The sequence below is a fragment of the Haliotis rubra genome, unplaced genomic scaffold (assembly GCF_003918875.1).
Source record: "Haliotis rubra isolate DU_JTF1 unplaced genomic scaffold, ASM391887v1 Scf277, whole genome shotgun sequence".
In the NCBI taxonomy this organism is placed as follows: domain Eukaryota; kingdom Metazoa; phylum Mollusca; class Gastropoda; order Lepetellida; family Haliotidae; genus Haliotis; species Haliotis rubra.
In genome coordinates, this window is record NW_025766858.1 from 1,015,125 (window position 1) to 1,037,872 (window position 22,748).

General features: G+C 39.2%; 1 protein-coding gene across 1 annotated transcript in view; it reads right to left on the reverse strand.

Annotated features, from left to right (window-relative positions):
- The window catches only part of LOC124280959 (pleckstrin homology domain-containing family M member 2-like), a 57,977-nt gene that overhangs the window by 27,825 nt on the left and 7,404 nt on the right, over nucleotides 1-22,748 (reverse strand). The window contains exons 2-7 of the mRNA XM_046716969.1: nucleotides 17,214-17,323; nucleotides 11,419-11,528; nucleotides 6,963-7,087; nucleotides 5,425-5,487; nucleotides 3,282-3,419; nucleotides 154-1,370 (exon numbers count right to left, since the gene is read on the reverse strand). Of these exons, the coding sequence (XP_046572925.1) occupies nucleotides 154-1,370; nucleotides 3,282-3,419; nucleotides 5,425-5,487; nucleotides 6,963-7,087; nucleotides 11,419-11,528; nucleotides 17,214-17,323 (1,763 nt within the window). The remainder of the gene's footprint in view (nucleotides 1-153; nucleotides 1,371-3,281; nucleotides 3,420-5,424; nucleotides 5,488-6,962; nucleotides 7,088-11,418; nucleotides 11,529-17,213; nucleotides 17,324-22,748) is intronic.

Genomic DNA, 22,748 nt, shown 5'->3' on the forward strand with positions numbered 1-22,748 from the left:
ACTGAAGACCCAGGTTCGATTGCCCACATGGGTACAATATGTGAAGCCCATTTCTGGTGTCCCCCGCCGTGATATTGCTTGAATATTGCTAAAAGCGGCATCAACCATACTCACTCACTGACACAAAGAACTGAGTACAAAACTTCATCTTACTCAACACTGTAGTCCTTTTCTTCACACTCCAGGTCATCCAGTTCTACTGTCGAGGATTCCAGCTCACTCTCTGTCACCTCATCCCCTTTTACTTCATCTGAATCCCCAACAATGAAGTCCACATAGTCCTGCCTCTTTGCAGAATAGTCGGTATCTGAATTACTGACCTCTTCCACCCGCCTCACTTTGTAAAAATCCTCATCTTCGTGAAAACCTACAAAATATTTTTCACTGGTACTTGGGCTCGCTCGCTCTTTATTTTGGACAGACACTGATGAAAATACAATTGCATTGTCCAAGAGCCCTGTTGGTTCCACTTCAGTACTGCCGGGACAATTTTCTGCCAACTGATGATGCTTTTTACTGTCTCGTAAAAGAGCTGCTTCTTCAAAGCTACTGTCTGACTCAATCTTCCGCTTACTATGCGCAAAGTCACACTTTTCTGACATAGAATTTTCAGTGTTATCACAGAGTTGAACAGATGAATGATTTTCTTGATTCGGAATGATTTCTGATTCTGACCCATGATTTGAGCCAGAAGGGGAGACAACTCTGTTATCTACATGATCACTTTGATTAGAATTATCTCCCTTTGATTGTTCTGTTTTGCTAGTCTCCTTGACGACACGAACATCCTCATGTCCGTCTCCTGGAGACCTCCTTCTTTGATGCGAAGTTTCTGTATTCATGTTTACTCTTGAAGGATCAGTTTCTGAAGTTAACTCCTCATTATGACCGTTAAACACATCTTTGAAAGAACTAAGTATGGAAGCTTCAACAAACTCAATATTTGGTGACTGAGATATCTCGGTGGGAAACCTATCAACTTCTTCCTTCATGGGAGGAATTTCAACAACCTTTGAAGCACGTTTCGGTTTCTTGCCCTTGACCTTTTGACCTTTTGATTTGACCCTTATGACCTTCAGCTCTGTTTCAATCTGATCAATGTCCTCTTCAACACTAATTATCGTCTCAATTCTACGAAATCGTGGCTCAACCTCTGACCCTGACCCATGACTAGATGTCGACACATTGTCAGTAGTGGATGGGCAGACGTGTTTCGACATAATGCTGTTGGTGTCCACATGGCATCCGGAGTCTAAAGAGACCGACCCTGCTACTGAACTTTCCATAACTCCGTTTGTTTCAAAGCTGGTGATGCTGCCAGAATCACTGTCTGTCAAGACCTTGTTAGATTCAGGAGTGGAAGCTAGCATCTGAAATACAAATTGTTGTTGATCTGAAATATTTCATTGTTTTATGTTCTCAACAGATTTATAATAATTTATTCAAGAAAACTACCTGAAACTACTGATCGTTTTACTAAAAGAGAAGCTGCCCCCAAAGAAAGTCATTTCTAAAATGTTCACCATTACCAAACCTTCTCAGAGAAACACCCTCCAGAATCAAGAGACATTCATCTCAAACAGGGCGCCTCTCAGAGAGGCACCCATCTCTATAGAGGCTCTTCTTAGGGAGACACCCACGTCAACCAACTCTCCTCTCAGAGACACACCCACGTCAACCAATGTTCCTCTCAGTGACACACCCATCTCAACCAAGGTTCCTCTCAGAGACAAACCCACGTCAACCAACTCTCCTCTCAGAGACACACCCACGTCAACCAATGTTCCTCTCAGAGACACACCCATCTCAACCAAGGTTCCTCTCAAAAAGACACCCGTCAACCAACTCTCCTCAACCAACTCTCCTCTCAGAGACACACGCCAACCAAGGTTCCATGTCAACCAACTCTCCTCTCAGAGACACACCCACGTCAAACAACTCTCCTCTCAGAGACACACCCACGTCAACCAATGTTCTTCTCAGAGACACACCCATCTCAACCAAGGTTCCTCTCAGAGACACACCCACGTCAACCAACTCTCCTCTCAGAGACACATCCACGTTAACCACTGTTCCTCTCAGAGACACACCCATCTCAACCAAGGTTCCTCTCAAAGAGACCCCAATGTCAACCAATGTTCCTCTCAGAGAGACCCCAATGTCAACCAATGTTCCTCTCAGAGAGACACCCATGTCAACCAATGTTCCTCTCAGAGAGACACCCATGTCAACCAAGGTTCCTCTCAGAGAGACACCCATGTCAACCAAGGTTCCTCTCAGAGAGACCCCAATGTCAACCAATGTTCCTCTCAGAGAGACATCCATGTCAACAAAGACATCCATGTCAACAAAGGTTCCTCTCAGAGAGACACCCATGTCTACCAAGGTTCCTCTCAGAGAGACCCCAATGTCAACCAATGTTCCTCTCAGAGAGACATCCATGTCAACAAAGGTTCCTCTCAGAGAGACACCCATGTCTACCAAAGTTCCTCTCAGAGAGACACTCATGTCAACCAAGGTTCGTCTCAGAGAGACCCCAATGTCAACCAATGTTCCTCTCAGAGAGACATCCATGTCAACAAAGGTTCCTCTCAGAGAGACACCCATGTCAACCAAGGTTCCTCTCAGAGAGACCCCAATGTCAACCAATGTTCCTCTCAGAGAGACATCCATGTCAACAAAGGTTCCTCTCAGAGAGACACCCATGTCTACCAAGGTTCCTCTCAGAGAGACACTCATGTCAACCAAGGTTCGTCTCAGAGAGACCCCAATGTCAACCAATGTTCCTCTCAGAGAGACATCCATGTCAACAAAGGTTCCTCTCAGAGAGACACCCATGTCAACCAAGGTTCGTCTCAGAGAGACCCCAATGTCAACCAATGTTCCTCTCAGAGAGACATCCATGTCAACAAAGGTTCCTCTCAGAGAGACACCCATGTCTACCAAGGTTCCTCTCAGAGAGACACTCATCATAACAAAGGTTCCTCTCAGAGAGACACCCATGTCAACCAAGGCTGGTCTCAGAGAGACACCCATGTCAACCAAGGTTCTTCTCAGAAAGACACTCATCTTAACAAGGTTCATATCAGAGATACACCCATCTCAACCATGGCTCCTCTCAGAGAGACACCCATGTCAACCAAGGGTCAATACACTTTAACCGAGGCTGTTCTCTCAGAATCAACCACAATAACCACTAAGATACTTCTCAGAATCAGTTCACTGACAGATGTTTACTTCAAGCAAGACATGTCCACAAAGTCTCTCAATGAAACACTCACCTCAACCCCTGAGACGCTCCTCCGAGAGGCAATACTCTCCATGCTGTGAATTGAAACTTTATCCTCTTCTTGAGACTTCTCCCTAGACAGGGAGCGACTACGTGGTGGGTACGTGCTCAGGTCCAGGTACGGCACATCCTGTGGACAAATATCCAGATGACTGTTAACTAGCACTAAGGTGAGGTGAAACATCGTTCAATGTCATGTTCTAGATTATTGGTACGAGTGTTAGTGAGTATAGTTTTAAGCCAGTTTTAGCAATATTCCAGCAATATCAAGGAGCAGGACACCAGAAATGGGCTTCACACATTGTACCCTTGTGGGTTATTATCATAAGCAAAACATGTCCCTGAATGCATGTGTCTGCTTATCCTTATCCATACTAAGGGGCAGTGGGGGTAGCCTAGTGGTTAAAGCATTCGCTTGTCATGCTGAAGACCTGGGTTCAATTCTCCAGACGGGTAAATGTGTGAGGCCCATTTCTAGTGTCCCCTGCCGTGATATTGCTGGAATATTGCTAAAAGAGGCGTAAAACTAAACTCACTCACTGACTCATCCATACTAATATTGGATTTAAAGTGCTGGCCCTCTCAGATGCCATGACACAGTTTAATATGGATGCCCCACTCATATACAATATCATACTTGTGGCCAAGTCACGAAATGCTGTGAGCCAGGCAGGGTGACAACAAGTACCATCTTTTAGTGAGTGAGTGAGTTTAGTTTTACGCCGCCACTCTGCAATATTCCAACTATATGGCAGCAGTCTGTAAATAATCGAATCTGGACCAGATAATCAAGTGATCAACAGCACGAGCATCGATATGCGCAATTGAGAACCGATGACGTGTCAGCCAAATCAGCGAGCCTGACCACCCAATCCGATTAGTCGCCTCTTACGACAGGCACTGGGTACTGAAGATCAATATTCTAACCTTCACTGATATTGACTAGTGTTGGGAATTGGTTAAAATCTCATAATTGATGATTGGTTCATTACAACCGATCAATCATCGAAAATAATTGGTTAGCGTCATTTATGAAATTTGTTAATGCACATTAAAATAAGTGAAAAAAAATATATATGTAGTTCTGGGTTTTTGGGGGCAAAATTTCACATCTTTAAAGGATGACTAGTATGTTAGGAACATAAATTTCTTGGAATCTTTAAGATGAATTAAATCATGACTTGAAACGAGCTTGTAGTGCTATGAAATGTAACAGAAAACAACCATTTGAAAAATATTGTTAATGAAAACAAGTGTTCCAAAATTGTTTGTGTTCGATTATGAGAAATTATGATCGATTGCTTGGTCGTTTAGTCACTACGACCAATCTTCGATTATTTCAATTAATCGGACCACCACTAGTATTGACACAGTTGGATGCCCCACTCATATACAACATCATACTTGTTGCCAGGTGACTAACTGCCAGGCAGGGTAACAACAAGTACCATCTTTTAGTGTCTTTTACAGGTGAAGCTGGGGAGTAGTTGGATAAAACTGCATTTAGATGAAGATTAAATCACGTCAATTTCTAAGAAAGACGGGAAGTGAAAAAACTAACTTTATCACTCAGTACATATTTGATACATATATGATATGTGACTCAACTCATACACCCCGTGAAGATCCGGGTTACAAATGATCTTCAGCAACCCAAGCTTGTCGTAAGAGGCGACTAATGGGATTGGGTGGTCAGACTCGCTGACTTGGTTGACACATGTCATCCTATCCCAGTTGCATAGAACGATGCTCATGATGTTGATTACTGGATTGTCTGGTCCAGACTCGATTATTTACAGACTGCCGCCAATAAGCTGGAATATTGCTTTGTGCGACGTAAAACTAAACTCACTCACTCATTAAAATCATACATTTTTCTTCTGATCTCTGTTGGGACATTCTGTGCAAGTTTACATATCTCACCATTACTGGGGCGGTGGGGTAGCCTAATGGTTAAAGCGTTGGCTCGTCACGCCGAAGACCCGGGTTCGGAATTCCCACATGGGCACAATGTGTGAAGCCCATTTCTGGTGTCCCCCGCCGTGATGTTGCTGGAATATTGCTAAAAGCGGCGTAAAACCAAACTCAGTCAGTCAGTCAGTCACCATTACTTATATCCCATGCTCAGTACTTACACATTCCAGTTGAAAACAGACCATCTCAAGTCCAGAAGTCAGGGTCAACAACAGATTCATTCTCTGAAACAACAGGAAAATTAACGTTATAAAAATACGACACTTTAACCACTCAGCTACCCGACCGCCCCTTATAATCAATGAGTGGATACTGTAAATCATGAAATTAATGTGAGCATTTTATTAATGCGAAAAATGCGTCTGTACTCTTCTCTCATTATTATAATGACGCATTTCAGTCTGACCATGTCTACTTTTGAAAACTTATTAAAAGACAGAAAATGTAAATCTGTTGACACTACACATTACACCAATACAGGTCACTTCCTCATTACAGGGATCTCAAACCACATGTAATCACTGGTTACAATCACTGGTCTTTGTTTAAAGTCACTCAAGCACATCAGCCAGACCAGACATTCTTCAGCCAATTGTTTGTTGTACCTTGGTAGATGACTTATGTCTTTCAAGTCGGATTACGTTTATACATGTTGTCATAAGACAAATAGTAGCAAGCAATCATGTGATCAAACATGGCAGCGTTATCAAAACATCGTCAGCTCATTTCCATTTATTGCTTTACAAGCTCAATTCAGGTTATTTGGTAATTAACAAGTGTGAAAAGAAAAAGAACAACACCAAAGATTCAGGATGTCACATTTTATCATCAACACAGATTCCTGAGCTCGCATTAATTTTGTGACGCATTTTAGACTAGACCCTTGCACTCACATTAAATTTGTGACGCCATTAATTTCATGATTTACAGTATATGAAACAGTTTTCTTGGTGATGGCCACTGTATATTTTATGTTGAAATGTTTATATCAAATTAAAACAAGTGATCACTTTGAGTTTGTTCACTGGATACCCTTGAGAGTTCATCCATTCAGGTGTGGCTGCTTTGACACCCAAGAACAATAGGATTTCATAACATCCACAACAATGTGATAGCATGGCTTTATTTATTTTGATTCAGAACTCCCCAGTCATATTCATTATCAAGATGTCCTGAATGCTTTGCTAGTGTGTACAGAGTCTTTAGAAGCGTGGACTCTGGATGATATGAAACTTCATCTGGTGCTTCAGAGTAAAATGTGGGCTCGTCACACTGAAGACCTGGGTTCGATTCCCCACATGAGTACAATGTGTGAAGCCCATTTCTGGTGTCCCCCGCCGTGATATTGCTGGAATATTGCTTAAAGAGGCGTTAAGCCATACTCACTCACTCACTCATTGATTATAAACATAGTTCACTGTAACTGTGTTCTGTGGTGGTTTTCTTGATCACAATAAAAATTTCTCAGCCCTGATATAGAAATATTGGTGTATTATTTCAATTTTTTTATCTCACTGGGTCCAGAACCCATGTATCCTTAATTAAGACAAGGTGGTTAAAGTTGACTGAGGGTTCATTTCTAGAACCTGTTGACATATTTGTCGTTCCACATTGGATATTGATGAATAATAACTGCACTTGATATTAGGGCAGTGTTGTGATCACAATGAATTAACTGTGAATTGATTTTTAAACTTACTTGATCGTCAAGAACAAGTGCTTCCTTCACATAGAATTTCTTGACAAACTTGGAGTTGTCTGCAATGCATTTGAGGTAACTCTCCAGGAGGTTTTCGTTCAGGGCCATGAAGATCCATGCCCTTCCTGTTATAAAGACAGTGAGGATGCCATGACCTGGATCATTATCATACAACAGTCAACCATGAAGATCCACCTTCCTTGTGACATAAATAATTACAACATAATGATCTGCATCACTGTCATACTACACATAGCTGTGAAGATCCACCTTCCCTGTGACATAGACAATTACAACATAATGATCTGTATCACTGTCATACTACACATAGCTGTGAAGATCCACCTTCCCTGTGACATAGACAATTACAACATAATGATCTGCATCACTGTCATACTACACATAGCTGTGAAGATCCACCTTCCCTGTGACATAAATAATTACAACATAATGATCTGCATCACTGTCATACAACAGTCAACCATGAAGATCCACCTTCCTTGTGACATAGACAATTAGAACATAATGATCTGCATCACTGTCATACTACACATAGCTGTGAAGATCCACCTTCCCTGTGACATAGACAATTACAACATAATGATCTGCATCACTGTCATACTACACGTAGCTGTGAAGATCCACCTTCCCTGTGACATAGACAATTACAACATGATGATCTGCTTCATGAGAAGTCATAAGTCCTATCATTTATTTGTAGTGCTTGGATACAAGTCACTTTCCATACATCTGTGTCAATCTAATGTTATACTCTTGAATACTTTTAGAGGCATTCTTAAATCGTGAATATTACCACTGCTTGCTTTCTTCTTGAAGAATAATGACAATTATTATGGATATACAATTTCTTTTATGCTGTGGTGATTGCCACGTCTCCATGTAGACGACATATGACTTCTTTGGTAGACATTTTAGAAGTTGAGTTGATGAAGAATAATGACAATTACTATGGATATACAACTTCTTTTATTCTGTGGTGATTGCCACGTCTCCATGTCTCAGAATAAAAGAAGTTGTATATCTATAATAATTGTCATTATTCTTCATCAACTCAACTTCTAAAATGCCCATCAAAGACGTTGTTTTCTTGTTGTTTAACACTGCACTCAGCAATGTTCCTGCTATTATATTCCTGATATCCTAAAAATATCCATGCAACTGGGATACGATGACATGCATCTGCCTTGTCAGCTGTTCTGAACACTAAATCCCATGAGTCGACACACAAGAACATGATTGCCAGAAAACTGTTTATATCATCCCAAACTGTGTTGCACACGAGATATTGCTTGTGTGAGATCAAACGATATCTCCTAGGAGCTATCGTTTTGACAATAGCTTTTGTACCATGCTCTGACAACGCTATGATGTCATGAACTTGATGACATCATAAACTTGATGACGTCACAATGCTATGACATCACTGCAGTGCATGTCTAATGGCAGTACTGTGTTCAGAGATGTACATTTTTAACTGAAAACTAATGAAGAGTGATTTTTGATGATAAATAGAATCTCACCCTCGTGTCTACTGATATCAAATATATCAACGCTCATTGATAAAAGTAAAAATGTCCACGGCAAGCCTCAGATAATTGTAACTTTGTCAACTCGTGGTGATATATTTGACATAAAAAGACACTCAGCTTGATAGTGACGATTATTGATTTTGAGAGGGAACTATTTCCTTGATGTGTGTACACAATACAACAAATGGAGAGAACATTATCATCACTGAGGACAGATTTACTGAACTGATAGCAAAATTATCATTGTCTAAATACATAGCAGGACACTGTTCATTGTTGAGTTTGAGTTTGAATTTGTACCCTGTTTAACTTAAAGGTCACATGCAACCAAAAAATCAAACATAATTAAAACACAATTATCACTTATTCATGACATATAATATACATTGCTGGTTATGAAAAAACATATAAACAAAATTATAAGCGTACAATCGCAAATCAAAAGTGCAATATTGTGTACTTGGGTTTACTTCCCAAGAAACGAAGCAGCCGGGATACCGAACCCAGTCAGAGCGGGTGGGTGTGCACTCAAGTGTAACGGCTGGTTCATTTGCAGATGCCCACACGGCTCATTGTGTGTGTATATATAGAGATGTTGGGTTTTGTAAATACATGCTCATTTTTTGTGTATAACATTTTGCAATCAACAGACATCAAAACATGTCATGGGTTCAAGTATCACACCTGCCTGTCTGTGTAATTACATAATGTGACAGAGACCGAACTCGGGCCATAAATCAATGCCTTTTGTTTATGGTGTATAGCCTGATTGGTGTTAAGTTCAAATTGCATGTGGTCAGTGATCACAGTTGTGTATTGAATATGGTCATTAGCAGACAGGCAGGCAGACACACAGGTGTGAATAAAACAAGACATTGAGTTTTGTGTGTGACAACGACATATCTATATCACAGTTAGAAATTCTGTCAACGCTAAATAATGACATTGCGTTTAAGTATCGAACTGAGAAAGTGACTCGGTAAGAAGAACGTGTGGTGAAATAGACAAATGAAATTATATAAACACTTTATTTACTGTCGCGCCTGTGAGATATCAACAAAACATTAGGAAAACAGCTCACACCAAAGCCTTCACCGAGTATTCACCGGACAGCCCGCTTCCAAGTTGCGCGAACCTATTTCACTGCGCACGTGCTATGAGCGCAGCCCAGCTGTTGAAACCAGTTTTACCCCGAAAAGTCGGGAGAAAATTAGTGAATCGTTTGAACTCCGATTTCGCGCGGGTTTTTTCATCGCGTTATTTTTCAACTTTATAAGTTCAATTTGCATTTTTGATGATTTGTTTCGGTAAGTCCATACCGAAAGGTATCAGAATCTGCAAAGTTGTGTTTTATGTTGCATGTGACCTTTAAGTGATATGACAGCTATATCATAGATTGTCAACTTCATGATCAAGAGAGAGAACAATTGAGTACGGTTCAACACATTTTTAACATTATGGTAGTCCCACATTCCCGAAACTACATTATTTTCTCTTCTGCCAAGCCCTTTCTGTAATGTGAAAGTGCAAAACAGCTTGTGTAGATTTTCTTCAGGTTCATTTCCCATCTCACTGGGGCACCTGTTCAAATGTGATATTATTTGTTTCTATCAAAGTCATCCATATCCAGAGACTAAGTGTCAGTCTAATAATTTGGCTGTGACCCCTTGACAGGGCTCCAGATAAACTTTCAACATCAGGAGTACGTACTCCTTATTTTTTCAATGCAGGAGTACTGGAAAAACTAAAGTACATTTAGAGCACTGAATAGAATTACAGGACTATCAGTAATCTTGTGTTTCATTTCATATATGCACCACAACATTGCTTGTCTTGTGTAAACAGGTCAATAAACAATAAAACAATACTTTTTCAGATAAGTATGTCTGTAAATGATTCTAAGACCGTATACCATTGCTGTGGTGCGTATCTGCTACGTTTTCTAATGTATTTCCTATCGTATCTCCTATCGTATCGTCATTGTATGAAATATGCCAAAAACCTAGCTAGCCATTTGGGCTGGTAACTTCAAAAACTTACCAGCTCAGAAGAGATTTAACCAGTCCTTCTTATATACTAAATAGACAGTGCCATTGGACACGTTATCTGAATTTTTTTTTTCACCCGTCCATCGGGCTGGCTAGCTGTAAAATTAGACCGCCTGACAGAAATCTAGCCAGTCTCGGGTGGTCAGACGGGCCTTATTTCATACACTGGTATCGTGCATATTTTTTATCCGTACATACGCCCCTTATCTGGAGCCCTGCCTTGACATTCAATCATTAGCATAGGAATGGTGCACACCAACCAAGTTGAATATTGGATTCAAACCTAAGGAGTTCTGGCAAATTGCCGCATCTCCCGAGCAGAGAGTCATCTGTGTCCATTAATCAACATCAAATAAGCACTCATCAAGTAAGTGAGGTTGTGCATTTGAATCGAACATTCATATTTGAATTTACTTTTGTTTCACTGAAAATAGAAATTAAATTCAAATATTTAACAACCAAATTTTAATTTGAAGAAAGTGCACCAGTGTAGGGTAAAACCTGTAAGGAATTAAATTTAGAATTTCAACAATTTATGATTCCACATTTTGGAGCTTCAGTCACCATGAATGTCATGTAAGTATGGGAATGAATGGGAAAAAGTGTAACAGGTACCCAGATGGGATCAGGTAATGCTACCTTGGTACCTGTCTCCGAAATGTCTACCTGTCCCAGCCCAAACAGTGAACCAACAGGTACCCAGATGGGATCAGGTAATGCTACCTCGGTACCTGTCTCCGAAATGTCTACCTGTCCCAGGCCATTATAACAGTAAACCAACAGGATTAAGATGGCAAAGTCTATCACGATTCACATGCACATTGATAAAGAGAGCCAGTGAAATACTCAAACATTTACCTCTTCCTAGATCGGTTGTGACATTCTGGATTCTCTCGATGTCCTTTATGGCATTTTTTCTGGTAAACTCGTTCACCATCCTCCAGTAACCATGGGTGACATGGCGCAACCTAGAAACATGACACTGGTGAGTCAGAAACAGCCTAATCATTCATAAACTGTACTGAAATAGCAAAACTGCACTTCATAATTACATATATTTTTATACATGCAAACTCAAGACACACCCAAATCTGTTTACCAGAACAACAATAGACATTTCCCATCTCACATATACTCATACATGTTTCATTATTCATGATTCATGGGATACAAAACAACTTCGACTTATGGGATAAACAAAAAATTAATTTACAGTCGAACCCTGTTTATCCGGACATTTTCGTTACACTCGGAAATCGTCTGGATAGCGAGGTGTCCAGTTAACTGGATCAAACAAGCAAAACGTACTGATGAATCAAATGACGATGCATATTGATGAGACGTTATATACAGTACAACCAGAAATTATTGATAATTTAAGATTGTAATTTTTATATTTTTTTCACTCATTACTCACGTATTAAATGTGAATATTAGCAGAACATAACTCCAGATTCAAAGACAGGTGAACAGTTAGTATTTTGTCAAGTCACCATGGGCAGCAATGCAGGCTTCAATGCGGCGGGGCATACTACTGATCAAAGAAGTTAGAAAGTCGTGGTCCATGCTGTCCCAATATCGGACCACCTCTTCTTTCATTTCAGCAATATTTGTCAGATTTTTCTTATTGACACTTTCCTTCATAAGTCCCCAAACATTTTCTATTGGATTTAGGTCAGAGCTATAGCTTGGCCAATCTAATAATGTCATATTTTGGGTCAGAAACCAGGCTGTGAATGCTTTGAAAGATGGTTTGGGTCGTTGTCCTGCTGGAAAATCTAAAAATTTCCATAGAACATGTGAGCAGATGGAAGTAAATGTCCCTCGAGAATATCTGTGTACCGCTCACTGTTCATATTCCCTTCAAATACACAGAGGGGCGTTGCCCCTAACACAGGTAAGCCACCTCACATGTTAAATTTCGGACTGTACTTTTGGTGCTGATACAAAGGTTTTTCAGTTTGTTTGGTCCAGAACTTCAGTGTATTAGGAAACAGCCACACAGAACTTTCATCTGAGAAAATCACATTGTCCCAGTTAAAATTTCTATGCTGTAAGCACCAGTTCAACCTTCACTCCTTTTGTTCAGGTTTCATGATCGGTGATGGAATTCCTCGACTTTTCTGCCAACCCATTTCATGCAGTCTCTTTACAGACAGCCACAGTTCCTCTATCAATCATATCCAGCCTTAAGTTTTCTAAACTCCTTCGTTTGTTTTTAGAAACAAGAATACCAAGCCGCCTCCTGTCAACGACAGTCAATTTTCTGGGCCTACATGCACCTCCCTGGTGCTCAATGCCATATCCATTTGCAATATTTTTCAAAACACGATAAACAGTGGACAAAGGGATGCCTGTTCTACTTGAAATCAATTTAGCTGATCTGAAGTCCTTGTTATAATACTCTAAAATCAACTTCCTCTTCTCTAAATCATCCATACTGAGGATCACTAAAAATGTTGTCTGCTAGCAAGTAAACAAAGGGGGATAACTCTTCACAAACTAATGAAAAAGGATTAACGGAGTTGTCTCTCTTGAATGAAACCAAGCGATAGCTGGTCAAGGTTGTTTATACTAGAAATCCAAAGAAAAATATTCCTAAAATTCTCAATAATTTCTGGTCATACTATATAGTACAATTACAATGTAGTTAATCTTAATCCTAACAAGAAGACAAAGTCATCAATATCCCCCGCAAAGGCAAAATACTCTTCATGATTATGTCTACGAGTTATGATTATGTCAAATATTTAGGTGTGTATATAGAAAAGTGGAAGGAGAGTATTGAACGTTTTTTAAAGTTATGATCCAGAAAGGAGCACTATCACCAATTTCAGTCTAAGTCAAACTTGTTGCCATGGAAATGCCAAAAATATTTTATTCAGAAATCCAAAACTACCAAAAGGCACAAGTACACCACCAGATCTATCTATGTGCCAAGTTTGGTGAAGAAATAGTGAACAGTTTTAGAGTTCTGCTCCGGAAAAGAGCACTAACACAATTTCAGGCGAAGTCTAACTTGTTGCCATGGAAACGCCAAAAATATTTTATTCAGAATTCCAAAACTACCAAAAGGCACCAGTACACCACCAGATCTATCTATGTGCCAAGTTTGGTGAAGAAATATTGAACGGTTTTAGAGTTCTGCTCCGGAAAAGAGCACTACCACAATTTCAGGCTAAGTCAAACTTGTTGCCATGGAAATGCCAAAAATATTTTATTCAGAATTCCAAAACTACCAAAAGGCACCAGTACACCACCAGATCCATGTATGTGCCAAGTTTGGTGAAGAAATATTGAACGGTTTTAGAGTTCTGCTCCGGAAAAGACAAATGTGCACAGACGGACGGAGACACGGACGGACGCACGCACGGACGGAGTCCATTTTAATACCCCCTGCAAAATGCATTGAGGGGGATAATTAGCATGTGTTTTCGTTACTGATGAGATGTTCTCACACCTGCCAAATCCTAATTAACAACTCAAGTGGCACACGTCCCTAGTGTTTTGATGGGAAATAATCAATTCACATCAAACGCCTGCCGAGAGAGTTTACAAAGAATACACTTAGTCAGGCGATAACATACACATGCATATGTACATGTGTACAGAGCTTTCCGTCCGAATAACAGGATCCTTTTTCAATGGAAATCTATGGGAATGGTTTGAAAATTCCCCATCCGGGTCCGGAAGTGCCGGGTCCGGCTAAGCGAGTACAATTACTGAAGGTAAGTTTCGCGTCACCTTAATATCGTCCGGAAGGCGGGGTTTCCGGATATACAGGGTCCGACTGTATTCATATTCTGTCTGGTATTTTGTTATGGACAGTCCTAATGCAGAGATGCCAACCCCAAAGTGTTGCAAATAATAGTTTCAAGGATCAAAATTAGTAGTTTGACCATAAAACTAGTAGTCAACTAAATACTTCAAATCATGAAGGATTCTGAGAAAGATAGTATGAAACTAATCAAGAGTGAAGCTTTAATTTCACATTCCTCCAAAAGCAGATTTCCAAATTATCAGCGGTACATTTCTTCTTGTTGTCTCTTTTTGGCGAAAATGTATTTAATCGACAAAAATATATGTTTTTGTCTACATATTCGAATTTTAATGAACGTTCTTAAAATTTGTAGAATTTCTAGTGCAATCGCATTGGCATAAAATGATAGTTTGAGGCTAAAATTCGTATTGACTACGATAAAATTGTAGAGGTTGGCATCTCTGCTAATGTAACTGTAAAATAGAAAAGAAACATTAAGAAAGGCAGATTTTGCTTAGCTGATTAGGGTTTTACGTGAAGTGCAAATGTACGTCCAGTACACAAAAATGTAAAGAATGGATGTGGAAAAACAGTTCACAACTGCACAATATTATTCATTGTACCCACAACACATCTATGACTTTGCTGAGTGTTTGCTTGTTTCAGAGCAGTTACTTGCATCATTTTACCCATCAGTTCACATGATTCAAAACATACAGTTCTCAACACTGTTACTTCACGGGACCCTTACATTGCCTGCATGGACCCCTAAAACTAATAATTGGGGGTCCCCAGGAGCCCCATGTTTGTGAGTCAAGGTAAAACCCTGGCTGATCATTGTGATGTCATCGAAATGACTTATCTCTCTGCCGTTGAGTCTGGTTTGCTCTTCTGGTCACTAGCTGATCTTCTTGTCCAGAGGGGCGGTGGGGGTAGCCTAGTGGTTAAAGCGTTCGCTCTCCACGTAGAAGGCCCAGGTTTGATTCCCAACATTATAGTGGTGTAATGATTTATTGATAGTATCGATGCTTGCATTGTCAACTACGCGACACGAGTGCATCCATACAAAACACATTTAGGCAATATATCAGGATATATATCACGAGGGTCCATGATACATCGATGTATCACCACAAGAGACGATATATCCCGATACAACTTAAATACTACTTAAAGTTGTAAAGAGTATTGCATTAAGAATGGAAAGGGAATCTCTTTGAAATTCTTCTGAAATTTTAAAAACAAATTGAACCTGATAGGAATTTGTTTGTGTCTGTTATCTTTGTTACATGAACAAAGGAGTTGGTATAAGTCAAAGAGTGTGAACATTTTGCTCTGTGAAACTGTAGAATATTTGTATTCAAGAAATTGAAATATGTTTTAGTTGTTTGACAAATAACACTATTTATTAACAACTATGAACGATGTCTTAGCTTTCTTAAAGAAGGGAACAAAGAAAAGATAAAATTTAGAAAGCATACTTAAGAGTTTTTTTCAGTAATTCTGTATTCTGACATAAATTATGTTGAATTGTTTGTAAAAGCATTGGTGCAGAAACACAACTTCCCAAGGGAAACTTCAGTTTCAAATTTACATATATTAGATCAAGGTATACTGAATATGTTTGACTGTACTTTCTTGAGCATTAAATGCTGAAACTTTATTAGATGAACAGCTTTTTAAGTGTGTGTGAATGTAACACAAGTTGTGTTGTTTAACAAATAAAGTTTCATTCATTTTATCTATTATTTACGTTCTGTTATCAGAAATTGTAAATTATCGGGATATGTATCGTATCGTGATGATAATTGTCTCACAGGTTCCTTGCCAATACTTTCATGATATATCGTCTCGCCTCATTAAACTGGTATTGGGATTTATTGTCTCGCCACTTAGGCCACGATACACAGCTCTAACGGGTGTCAAGCCCTTTCCTGGTGTCCCCTGCCGTGATATTGCTGGAATATTGCTAAAAGTGGTATAAAACCATACTCAGTCAGTCAGTCTTCTTGTCCAACTAAAGGAAGTTGGGAGAATGATTTTGGATAGTAGAACCTCACTGTCAAAATATCAACACAAGTGGGAAAAACAAAACAAATGCATGCCAAGCCTCAGACTCTTAATGTTTTTACAACACGTGTTGAAATATTACACACCGAAAGATTCTTGGGTGAGATTCTCTGTTTTCAAAGCTATCTATTCCGATTTAATATGATGATATGATGAGAGTTTTTTTATCAACAAGGCTACAACAGAGAATTATCAAGAATTTTAATCTAATTACAATTTGGGAAAATTTGTAATTTTGCTATTTTGTTATGTTACTTTTTTTTCTTTTCACAGATGAATGAACTCAACTACACAGATGTGCATCATTGTCTGTCAGACAATATTTATGAGGTTATGCGACACGTGACTCACTTGGGTAGAACACGAATATATGCTTATCAAAATTTACCAGAAACAGCATAAATGGAGAATTTCTCCAAAACTCAACAGAATGGATCCTGGAAAGTAAACAGCAAAATTATGTTGACCACCCAAAGAAAATTATCGATACCTACTGTCTTTGTTTGGTTTGGTTTCTTGTTTAAGGCTACACTCAGCAATATTACTGCTATATCGCAGGGGCCTGTTAATAATCGAGTCTGGACCAAACAATCCAGTGATCAACAGCATAAGTATCATTCCACACAACTGGGATACGATGACATGTGTTAACCAAGTCTGCGAGCCTGATTGCTTGATTCCGTTAGTCACCTCTTACGACAAGCATGGGTTGCTGAAGACAAATTCTAACCCAGACCTTCTCGGGTTATCATGGTTATATCCAGTGTATAACATGTAAAATCATGGCTCAATGGTTTAAAGAATTCATCATAAGTTATCTTACCCATGCAGGAGGGCATGATCCAGATGTTCGCATAGCTTGTGACACTGCCAATCAGAGTTAGTCAGGGTGATACTGCTTTCCTGTCCACTATAAAACTGGTACTCCTGAATCTGCAGCAAACAAAGACAGAGAGGCCTCAACTTACTGTCAACATCCGGAATTACCACACACATTACATACACTTGTGAGTGAGTGAGTTTAGCTTTACGCCGCATTTAGCAATATTCCAGCAATATCACGGCGGGGAACACCAGAAATGGGCTTCACACATTGTACCCATGTGGGGAATCGAACCCGGGTCTTCGGCTTGATGAGCCAACGCTTTAACCACTAGGCTACCCCACCTCCCCCATACACTTGTGAAACAATGACAGTGCTAATTACTTTCACTTCAGATTTTCCTAAGTTTGAGGAACAGACTATAAGGCCTTGCAATTGCTTTCATATGATATTTTAAGTTAAGCTTCTGTACATGATTCTACAGTTGCCATTTTCAACATCAGACATTTCTGCAACTGGAACATTGTATTTACTTAATTGGCCTCAGTGGTTTTATCACAGAGAATAGATGGTAATTCAATCCCCTGGCTGTGTCAAATCCAAGGACATTTTAAAAGAATAAGATGATTCTCGAATAGTGGTGTTCCGATTAATTGAAATAATCGAAGATTGGTCACAGTGACTAAACGACCAAGCAATTGATCATGTTTTCTCATAATCGAACACAACTTGTTTTCATTAACAATATTTTTCACAAGGTTGGTTTTGTCTGTTACATTTCATAAGCACTACAAGCTCGTTCCAAGTCATGATTGAATTTATCTTAAAGACACCAAATGTTCCTAACATACTAGTCATCCTTTAAAGATGTGAAATTTTGCACAAAAAACCCCAAAGAACGTGTTTTTTCCCTTATTTTTTGTGTGCATTAACAAATTTGATAAATGACGCTAACCAATCATTTTCGATGATTGATTGGTTGTAATGAGCCAATCATCAATTTTGAGATTTTAACCAATTCCCAACACTATACTCGAAACCCTGCTGAGTTTAAGGTGTTAAAACAAGGACTGGCTAGCTCTGGTTCAGTATCCATGATTACCATCATATTTCAGTGAACGAACAATTGATATGAAACCAGCATAAGTTCCAGCTTGCACAAAGAGCCACAGACACACATTCATGTAAAACTTAGGGTCCCACAATAACCAAAATATCTCATCCATAGATCTTTACAAGAAATAGATGGCCCCCATTGAAATGGTATTTGTGTCTATGTTGAGAATATTCGAAAATTACTGAAATTCTTATCACGAACTTTTTCCCAAGTTTAATGCTTCTGATCTGAAGGCCAACATTTGATTCATTCACTACCCATCTGCTAACAGCTGTTGCTTCAAGCTAACTGGGGTGGTGGGGTAGCTGTGGTTAAAGCGTTCACTTATTACACCGAAGACCTGTGTTCATTTCCCCATATGGGTATGATGTGTGAAGCTCATTGCAAGTGATCTTGCTGGAATTTTGCTAAAAGCGGCGTAAAACCTAACTCACTCACTTACCCATGTGGGGAATCGAACCCGGGTCTTCGGCATGACGAGCGAACGCTTTAACCATGTGGTTAAAAGCGGCGTAAAACCTAATTCACTCACTTATTCATACGTAACTGAGAAAAGAAACCACAATAAGAAACCAGAAACAGGCACAAATACTTAGAATCGGAACATGCAGAGTCATCAGTTCCTTTAAAGGACTGACCATCTGAATCTTTCTCTTTAAATTCTCCACGTTTTATAACATTCCTTATATACCAGTAATATAAGAAAAATTCTAAATAAACCTTCAGGCACTTCTCAACATGTTCAAGGGCACTATGCCAGAAATATGTACATGCCTGTGCCAATTCTTATACACCACAGGGCATGACAATTTTGAACACATTGTTTGGGTTCCATTAAGTCATGGGGATACTTGTATAAAGGGTGTTTGCTTGTTTGACTGGATGTGATTCACTTCCTGAAAGCATCCTCATGTGACTGTGTGAATCATGGTAATCATCCAAATAAAGTGTTATTCATCTTCCTGGTTACTTCATTTATGACATAACTGTAAACTTGAAAGGCAGACTATGCCTTTGCTGCAAGCATATTTGAGGAAGTAGCACATTTTCCAATGAGGGTCCGGTATAGGGTAAAAGTGAAAAAATGTGAAAATATTGTTTTGGTCTCAATTCAGATGAAGCAGGTATCTTACATATTCGGATAAGTAAAATGAAAAGAAGGTCTGACATGTTTCGGAAAATTGGACATTCCATTTTGAAAAATTGATTCTGGTAGGAAAAAGTGATTTTCATGAACTAGCATATTTTTCAAGATGTTTCTGGGAAAACCAGGAAGACTCCAGGAAACAAACACACGTTGCATGGATCCTGGTAGGCCTAAGGGTCATAACTCTGTCATATAGTTTTGGTCACTTAAATTACTAGGCCTAATGTGCCCTCCTTTAAGTTATTTACATAGAAAAAGGTTTAAAATCAGTCACAACACATTTTTGGCCAGTTAGCATGGTATTATTGTTGATCTATTTTCAAAGACTTTGACGATTTGTCTTCTTAAATGCTGTAATGAAGTATTTTTAAATGTGTTAATGATATAGAGGAATATACAATAAATTACAATCAAATGTTGATTGATTAAAAAAACCGACCAAATGCCAATTGTATTCAGCAAAATAACAGAGTTAATGATATATCCCATTAAAAACTTCAACATGTCTAATCTTTTTGCTAATCAACAACACATGTTGCAAGGTTTACCTTTATCATGTTTATGGAATAAACAGAGCCATCAGTGAATCTATGAATCATTCTAACACGCCCTGCAGACTTTGTTTTATCATTAAAGGTAAGTGCTATCTTCTGATGTATTTTGGAATGATGCAACCAGTTGGCCACACCACCAACCTTCTCTCTCAGATGATCAAACATGGAGGAAGTCATCACAAGCAATAAATATTTTCGAAATATGTATAACAACAACATAGCTGTGTACTTTCACAATAATCATGATGATCCACTATATATATATCACAATATTTACTATCTTTTCTTCGTTAATGTCAGGAGTGACTGAGTTTAGTTTTATGCCGCACTCAGCAATATTCCAGCTATATTGTGGCGGTCTGTAAATAATAGTGTATGGACCAGACAATCCAGTGATCAACAGCATGAACATCGATCTACGCAATTGGGAACCGATGACATGTGTCAACCAAGCCAGCGAGCCTGACCACTGGATCCCGTTAGTCGCCTCTTACGACAAGCATGGGTTACTGAAAATCAATATTCTACCCCGGACCTTCACGGGTTTTAATGTCAGGAACTGTAATGAAATGTATTATCATATATGTTTATAACTTCTGGGTTAACTTCATTTATGCTATTTTCTAAATAATTTTGTAGTCATTTGAGCATATAGAGTTTACACTGCAGATAACAAGTCTTCAAGATAAAAATTAATAAAATAGAATATCACTTCAATGTTCTATATCACCAAACTATTAGTACTTTGTTTCAGAAACCAAAACATTTCCATATGTGCATCTTTTAAAACAACAGTTATTTATAAACCAAAACTTCCTATTCGTAACTGTTTTGTTTCTACTTAGTACAACTCTAACTTAAAGGATTTTTAAAAAGGTTAAAAACTATGCATTTTTATTACATAATGCCATTCAAACATGAATATATACCACATCTGCACCATCCATTTACGAAAACTAGTCGTAAAAATTATAAATATGCACCAAAACTAAAACCACTTTAGCCCCGCCCACTCGTATGCATATTTTTATGTTTAGCGGTCTGCCGTCTGTGGGTGTGACGTCATACCCGAGAGTCCGCTCAGTGTGTTGACATTTCAGTAGTGTATACGTCATCGAGTTGAAAGTGACACGACGCGCAATATTTTGAATGAAGCGTTGTTGTGATTATGTATTGGAAACTGACAACTGCACTTCGAGTTTTGATGATTTTCCAAATGCGTAAACAACACCGATGTGCATTTCCTGAGAAATTCTATTTGACAAGAGGAAGGGCATAGATTGTTTACTGTCGTCGTGCGGAGTTTGTGAACCCCACCACGCACGGTCATCTGTGTTCGTTACACTTTTCAAAGAAGTGCTATGAAAGAGACCTAACCTCTGGCGAAATATGGATACGAATAGGCAAAGCTTGAACTTTATAAGGATGCTATATATCGGGCATTCCTTTCGACATTCCAAACAAACACAGAGGCCGAAATGTCAACTTGGGACTGAGACCGAGAGAGTTGCATTCCGGATGCGACGTTGGTTGCAGGTGAGTTTTAAGATGTAGTTGTTTTGGAGCAACATAAACTCTCCAGTACTAGCTAGCTGTATAAAGAAATAGTTCATGGAAAAGTACGTCATAATTTGCGCTCATGTCCTATTTTCGATGAGAGATATATTTTCACAGCCACTGTTACTGTTACCCAGTAGGGCCAAGTCATCTATTTCCCGAGACGGAATGTTGGGTGTTTTGTGGTGTGAGTGTGTGTGGAGGGATTGGGATGGGGGCGGGCATGGACAAATGAGAACTTGCAACATATGAGTGCGGTGGTGAGAGAGAGCACATAATTATTAAAACATAATAAGAAAACAAGTCATATCAGATAATTATCCACCAGGGACTGGTCCCCTACCATGTTAAAATGGTATGTGAATTTTGTGTGTGTGTGTGTGTGTGTGTGTGTGTGCGTGCGTGCGTGCGTGTGTGGCGCGTCGCGTCGCGTCGCGTCGCGTGCATGGCGTATGCGCGCGTGCGCAGCGTCGTCGTCGCGGTGTTTGGGCATGATTAAAATGTTGACTCTCACTCTTTCTCTCTTTAAGGCAATGTACAATAAATAAAATGAAAATGACTGCTCTGCACTGGCATAAAATTTAGGTATCTATGGACCCCTTGTAAAAACATCATGGCAGCTGTATATATAGATGCTTGATTGGCATTTTAGAAGATGATATTTGATGAACATAGAGATTTTTTCTGGGTGGCATCTTCTTTTTTAGCTTTATATATATGTAAACTTTTAATAGGTAACTTTAACCTACTTTCAAAAATGGGAAATCAGGGAAATATGTTCATTCAGATAATGTATTTCTTTGTGGGTTTTGTTTTGGGCAAATGTAAAAATGCTACTTTAATGCTATTTTTAGGATGTACATGGCAGCATTTCACATCAATGAAAACAACCTAAATACCCTAGATGTGATCAAAACTGGAGAACCCACCTGGGCAATCAGCTACCCCTAAGCCTAAACCAAGAGGCCAAGCCAGTGAACAAGAAACCAACACATGGTAAATATAATTCAGACAATCAATAATCTTTTGTTGAACTGGTGCACTCCAGTTTAAAAAAACCCACACTGTTCCTATTACTGCATGTTTTTCCGTAACTAATCAGTCGACACTAAGTCTTGTTTGCAAAGACACTGGTTTTTAATCATCATGTCTATTTTCCG